General features: G+C 33.6%; 1 protein-coding gene across 1 annotated transcript; it reads right to left on the minus strand.

The window, feature by feature from the left end:
* Positions 1 to 4,547: 4,547 nt before the first annotated feature.
* On the minus strand, positions 4,548 to 5,848 carry LOC119690281 (fructose-bisphosphate aldolase C-like). Its single transcript, XM_038105307.1, has one exon. It carries the CDS (start codon positions 5,774 to 5,776, stop codon positions 4,631 to 4,633), a length of 1,146 nt encoding a protein of 381 aa, XP_037961235.1. The 5' UTR covers positions 5,777 to 5,848; the 3' UTR covers positions 4,548 to 4,630.
* Positions 5,849 to 7,109: the final 1,261 nt, after the last annotated feature.

The raw sequence follows: 7,109 nt of genomic DNA on the forward strand, positions 1-7,109 counted from the left end.
TGAATCCATAGAAGACGTAAAACAGAATTCGCAGAGGGAACTCAAAGCCATACCGGAAAGCGCCTAATAAAAAATGTTTTGATGATTGGAAGAAACGTTGGCATTTGTGTATCGCTTCTAATGGAGCATATTTTGAAGGAGATAAAATAAATATTGATGAAGATTAAGAATTTTGCGTTTTATTTAAAATTTTCCGGAAACTTTTCGGTCACAATGTATGTAGATTTCTCTCAACCGTCAACCATCCGAAAGCACCAAGGTACGAATGGATTGATACACTAAAGTTAAGGAAAATAAAATGTTTTAACACTCGAAAATGATCTGATGCGTTATTTGTTTATTTACGTATCGAAAAGATAATATTTAAATTATTTATTCAACGGAGAACTACAAGTGTATCTATCTGCATACACAAAAGTATCTGTGAAAGGTGATTTATGTATTAACCCGTGTCTGTGCGTAACAGCGATCAAAATGCCATCGAAACCGATTTAAAATCGATTAACCTCTTTCTTAATTATTGTTTCGACTTTATTCCAGTCAAACCTTTTTTTCCCATTTTTTTTCTTTGTGTTTTGTTTCAGTATTAAAACTTTTTTTTTGGGCCAAAAGAATGTACCCGAAACATGATCATCGCTTATTTGAGGAGGTAACAGGTTGATTTACGGCAAATTCTCGCATGTCACACTTTTTCGTGTCTACATAAACGTTTCGGTGTAACACTTAATAAGCCGCAGAATTGATCGCTGGATCAATATTAATGACTCGCAGTCGAAACAAATGAATTAGGAAAAAGCAGAAGAAAACAGAAGAAAACAGAAACCAAAAACACCGCGTAAACAAAATCTTCAAACGTTAAGAACGCCTACTTCGCTCGCGGAAGAATCGTAATCCCAAAGTGTGAGTAGTAGCAGTTGTAGAACAAAGAAGCGCATAACTTCCCAAAACATCAATAAAAATCCTTTTAACTCTATTAAAGGGAATTCACAGCAGTTTTGCATATATATAACTACATATAATCAATGAAGGTGATACAGTAATAATATAGATATATACTATATAACACATGTAATACTTTTAAGAATGCATATTTGTGTCTGTATTCGATAATATGGCTGGCTATCCGCTAATACAAGTTCATTCGATTAAAGTCAAATCAATACAGCTGATTATTGTTGCCTATCGTTCGACATGAGTAGCGTGCATTTGAGGTAACATTTCGAAATCAGAGACCTCAAAGTTCAATTGTGTTTTGGTACAAAATAAATTGGTAAATGCCTAGCTCTGCTCTGTAACAAATAGGTTAAATGTACTCAACAATATTCACTATGATATTTTACTTTTACAACATTTATAGCTTATATATGATCCATCTATCATACTGTTTGCAGTATAAACACTACTCAGGATGACACAAAAACAGTACTTGTTACATAAAAAAAAAAAATTAACTCTAATATGTTATAACCCCAGAAATATTGAATTTGAGTTCCGAAGACTGTGAGGGTTTTATTAGTGTTTTCTTGATGAAAAGCTGTTTGGATACATTTTAGTCTTTAACGTCTGCCCATGATTCAGACAGTAATTGAAACTCAATATTTCGTGATAATGACAGCAATTGACATGAGCAATTGACATTAGAAATTATTTAGAAAATTTCGGGTACAAAGAAGAAGAATACTCTTAATAACTTTGTGCTTTTATCTTCACTTCATCTGCTTAGCTTTGTATTTTAAAACCAAACTTAAAACTTAACATATTACGTATATCCTCAAACACATGGATTCGCAACCAAGTGAAAAGAAGAAAATAAAATTTGTTTTTAATGCAGTCTTCAGAAATAAAGATATAACTATTTTCAGTTGATATCAGTTGAAACGATATTAGTATCTTCAAGAAAGTTGTCTATCCTACACCTTAAGAGATTTAAGAAGAAAATTCTGAAATCGGTGAAAATGAGCTATCATTTTATTGATCAACGGCTAACATTTTGGCTTTTATTCGAAGGATGGAATGTCTTCTGTTCGGCTAGGGTCTGTAGCAGCACAGAAGCTCAACTATCGTCGCGGTGCTCCATCCCGTTCGGAGCCGGTTACCCCGTTAAATTTTTTTCTTATCTTATCATACATTTTAGTGATACTTAATATACCCGTGGGTATTGCAAAACATAGACTTTGAATATTTTTTTCCGGTATTTGAATAACATTCCAATGTAAATATTATAAAATTATATTCTACTCTCAACTAATACATACGACATACGCGTATAAACAATGGGAAACTTAAAGTTTCAATATCGTGAACTTACATAAATAAGGCAGAATCCTTCATCGCATACATCCGATTCGAAATTCTAAATTTCAAAATAAAAACTAAAAAGTTTAAAATCTCAATTTCACGCCAAATACTTCAAAATTTTTAATTTATTTGGCGTAACAATTTTATGAATCGTTCGTTCTACTCCTCTACCTCTATTTGATATGAGATGAAAAGGGGTTGCCAATCTCTCGTAACTGCTCGTTACGCTTACACATATTCGTTGGCTGATTATCTCGCCCTCTGCTGTCTCGTCGATGGTCTGCGAGTGCCAAGTTGTGATATTTCGCACATTTTACCAAACCTAACCTCTTTTCGGGCTGGCATGGGCAACGCAATATCTTAGTGATATCTCAGTGATTCATATTGTTGTTGTTGCTACTGTTGTTGTTAATGGGCAATATTAAAGTTAAGTGTTGTTAGTGTTGTTGTAGTGGTTATTTAGTTCAGATTGTTATTCTTCTATTCTTCTTTTGTTGTTGCTCATACCAGTATCTCATATCTCTAAAGCGGTTAGATGAGGGGTTGCGTTGTTGTTTTTATTTATGCTTAGTTCAATGGCTGTGTGGTGTTGATGTTATTGTTGTGTTTGTTTGTTTGTTTGTTTGTTGTTTTACTAACTCAATTTGGAAGGGTTCACGACTTTAAAATGGTGTAAGTTGACAGTTTATTTGTTATCTATGGTCTCATTAACGGGCATAATAACGCCGAAGTCAAAATCACTGAAGTTGAAAATCAGGTTTTTGGGTTGACTTCGAATTCGACTTCGACTACCAAAACACAAAGCGTTTTTTGAAAAAAATCAAGTCATCTTATTAACGGGGCTGTACTATACACTATAATTGTATATATAATATAATATATATAATATTAATATATATAATTAATTATATATAATATAATATTAAATATAATTGTAAATGCTATATATGTATGTTGATGTATGTTGATCCTTTTTTCGAGTCACCACAACTGGGCACTTTTACTCTTTCATAACTGGAGGTACAACAGGGTCCCACCCATCTTATTGACTAATTGCTATATATACTATCACAATTGTTTAAAGTGCAGAATAGTATCTGTGGTTTTTTGGTACATTTTAGAACAAAAATTGTCTTCATTAACACTCATTTTTCATTAAGTATACCTGTACTTTGTCCATTATTATTCATACTCTCTTATTAGTTTTTGAATAATTGCAAAGTTCGATTGGTGTAGAACTTCTGTAGTTTATTGTCGAAAAACTTTGGTGAGTGAATTGTTTATTGCTGAGATTGTAGTCAGAACTAGTGACTATAATAATTTGGCGCAAAATTTAAATTCATTGATAGCTAAAATAATTAACATACAAATCTATTACTCTACTTTACATATCATAATTTAAAGTCATCAGATCGAATTAATAAATGAACATCCTGGCACCCTGTAATCGAAGTATACACTGACTGCATCATTACATCTCTTTACGTGGTAATGATTTCGACAGCAACAAAAAGTACGCTTAAACTCTTAATTTAAATACCGTAAATAATATAAGTGATCTATTTCATCAATTTTAAAACTGCGCTGCTGCATTGCAAATATATCTGCAACGTGCCTCACCAGTTCCTATTCAGCCTGCAGCATGGAACGGAATGCGCACACAAACTCCTGCTAAGTACTCCGTACCCGTAAGTAATCAAGCAAAGGTTAAAACCAACTAACGAGCACTCAGAATGATTTATCTGTGCAATTCTTGGCTGGTGTTCCATTTGAATGACATTCTCCGGATTGCATGATACTGCAGTTATGAGTGCAGTGTAAGCGCAACACTTAAATCTGCAACAATTACAACGAACGCTATCACAACTACGACAAGTAATGATCCTGATCGCGCTGCTATGCAAGATCGGTTGCAACAGTGCACATAGCGCGTTTATAAATTTATGTTTATATGAGTTTAATTTCATTTTATTTTCCATTGCCATAAGTGGCAAAGCATTGCACCTCTCATCCCTTGTTCTCAACTCTCGTCACGCCTTGTCAGCGGTGAGACTATTAGGCATGGTGTTCTGGCTCACATCTAATGATGGATGGCAAACGGAAGAAATCGCAATAAAATTAAACGGCAATCTTGACACCGATGCAGATGAGCGTGCGCAGGCAGTAGAATTAAAATAATAAAAAAATTATTTACTAATGGGCTAACTAATTTCTTTAGCGGTGCAAATAGAAAAAAAAAATTTTTTTCCGAACTACTTTATTGCAAAACTTAACTTTTTTATTACAGTAACCTGTAGATGTATTGTGAAGAAATTTCTGGGAATAACTCGGTTTAATAGTTGTGATTTGCAGTGTATAAATTAACGTTGCCAGCAAAAGTTGGGATTGATCCAGGTTCATAGTCCCCTTGAGTTGCTAAGCTGTTGGCTCTACAGCGCTTTAGCAGTTCTCCTTTTGCCAATTCAACCGATTCCTTCTTACCACTCCACGCACGCAAAACAGATGCTTGCAATGCGCGTCCAAACGAAAATGTTAATTTCCAGGGAAATGCTGGTGTGTTATCACATTTACATCTCTCGTGATCAGCAGTTGGCTTACAATGGCAGCTTTGAAGCGCGTTAATGGAGTTTAAGTTAACAGTCGCATCTTCTTCTGATTGACCACCAGATAGAAACACAACTCCAGGTACAGCTGCTGGCACTCGGCTAGACAAAGCTTCTGTTGTAGCTGCAGCTATATCTTCTGTTGTAAATTTGAATGGGCACGTATTACCCGGCAGAACCATTTGAGTTTTCAGCAAAATGCCTGGTAAGTATACGCCAAAGTCAGACAAAGCAGCAAACACATGATTCAGAACATTTTCGGCAACTGTTCGTGAACGTTCCAAATTATGGTCACCCTCTGTAAGCACTTCTGGTTCAACAATTGGCACGATGCGATTTTGTTGGCAAATATCAGCATAACGCGCTAACACATTTGCATTTTCCAGTAGTGCCTTACGTGTTGGAGTTTTGTCACTAATCCTAAGTGTACAACGCCATTTAGCAAAATCTGCACCATCCCTTTTGTATTTTGAACAGCGCTCATCTAAGTCATCTAAGCCTAAGGTTGTCGTTTCATTTTCTGTACCGTCTAACGGCGATAGCCCCTTATCTACTTTAATACCAGCTATAATTCCATTATCACGCAGTACATTAACAAACAGTACATCGTTGTCTGTTTTCTGGTATAAAGTTTCCTCAAACAGAATTACACCAGATATATATGGCGCAATATCGGGAGCAGTAGTCACTAATAGTTGTCGGTATAAGCGACGGTTTTCCGTTGTGTTCTCTACGCCGATTTCAGAGAAATGTTTGCCTACATTTCCAACTGATTCATCGGCTGCTAAAATACCCTTTCCATTGGCGACGAGCTTCTTCGCAATGCTGTTCAACTCAGTTTTCACATCGCTGGGAAGGTTACGAGAAGGTAACATTTTGGAAAAGTTTTGCAATATTTTTGATAAGAGTTCGGATCAAAATTAAATTTTGTTAGTCAAAAAAAAAAATAATTTCAAAATATTCAGTTTCGGATAATATGAGATTATAATAAAGATTTTTTAAAAATTAAAATATCATGGCTATTTACGATATATTTATTGATAAATACAAGTTCTCTTGTATACGTAAAATTTTAAAGTCGAGACTCTGCCCAACCCCGCCCCAACAAACCTTAAGTCCACCCTAGTACGCACATGAAGATATCCTGATCTACGGTCCGTCATCAGTTAAAAGATAAATAAATGATAATAATTCTACTATAGTTAAAGCTTAGTGTGGGGCAGGAATAAGCCATAAACCATAAACCCAACCATAAAAGAGTAAAAGTGTGCAATAGCACTAACTCAAACCACAGCAATGACAACAACTATTATATTAATATAGTTTTTAGTAATATGAGAGATATTTATTATTTAAAATTACTGATTCAATTTTTTTTGATTTAGATTTATATCACACTTACATATTTAAAATTATAAGCTCATTTCCGACGACTAATGTAGAATGGATGCTACTGGTAATAGTCAATCACTTAATAACTAAGATACCTCTAAAACAACCTCTAGATGACATATGGATAGATATAAATACACGATTTATCTTTTCATATTAATTAAAACATGAATAATTACAAACATAGTGAAAAGTCTTATGTGCGCTTTATTTACTATAATCTCTAGGGTGTTGATTTGTATTAGAAATCAATTATTATCTTCGCGAAATATGTACGTTACAGGAATATTTATAACAATGTTAATATATAAAAAATATAATATTGACTTGAACATAGATTGAAACGTCAGAACGCTTTTGTAATAGAAATAATATATCATACATATACCTATAATAACTACCGATCATGTATAGGTAATAAACAACTAATTAAAAAAAATCAAATTCTAGATTAACATACCATCAAGAATACAAAAATTATTAGTGATATAAACTGATAAGACAGATATTGAAGATACTACGTTTAAGTGTAAGTACTAACTTTACAATAAGTAATGCATGGTTGGACACCTTTAGAATATAAAAGTATAAAGTAATACAATTTATATCAAGAATATAAAAATTAGTAGTGATATAAACTCATTAAACAGATATTGAAGATACTACGTTTAAGTGGATAACAGCTGCAGAACACAGAAATTTTCTCATTTCTGGACCACTTGTCAAAGAAAACCAGAAAAATTTACGGACCTATTGGAATTCACTAACTTTACAATAAGTAATTTTGGTAAGATAGTTTTAGAAGAATTACATTAT

The sequence above is a fragment of the Teleopsis dalmanni genome, chromosome X (genome assembly GCF_002237135.1).
Source record: "Teleopsis dalmanni isolate 2A chromosome X, ASM223713v2, whole genome shotgun sequence".
NCBI classification, from domain to species: Eukaryota; Metazoa; Arthropoda; class Insecta; order Diptera; family Diopsidae; genus Teleopsis; species Teleopsis dalmanni.

Excerpts from the sequence above, each read along its gene's own strand:
- LOC119690281 (XM_038105307.1), bottom strand. The coding sequence starts at position 5,776 with ATGTTACCTTCTCGTAACCTTCCCAGCGATGTGAAAACTGAGTTGAAC.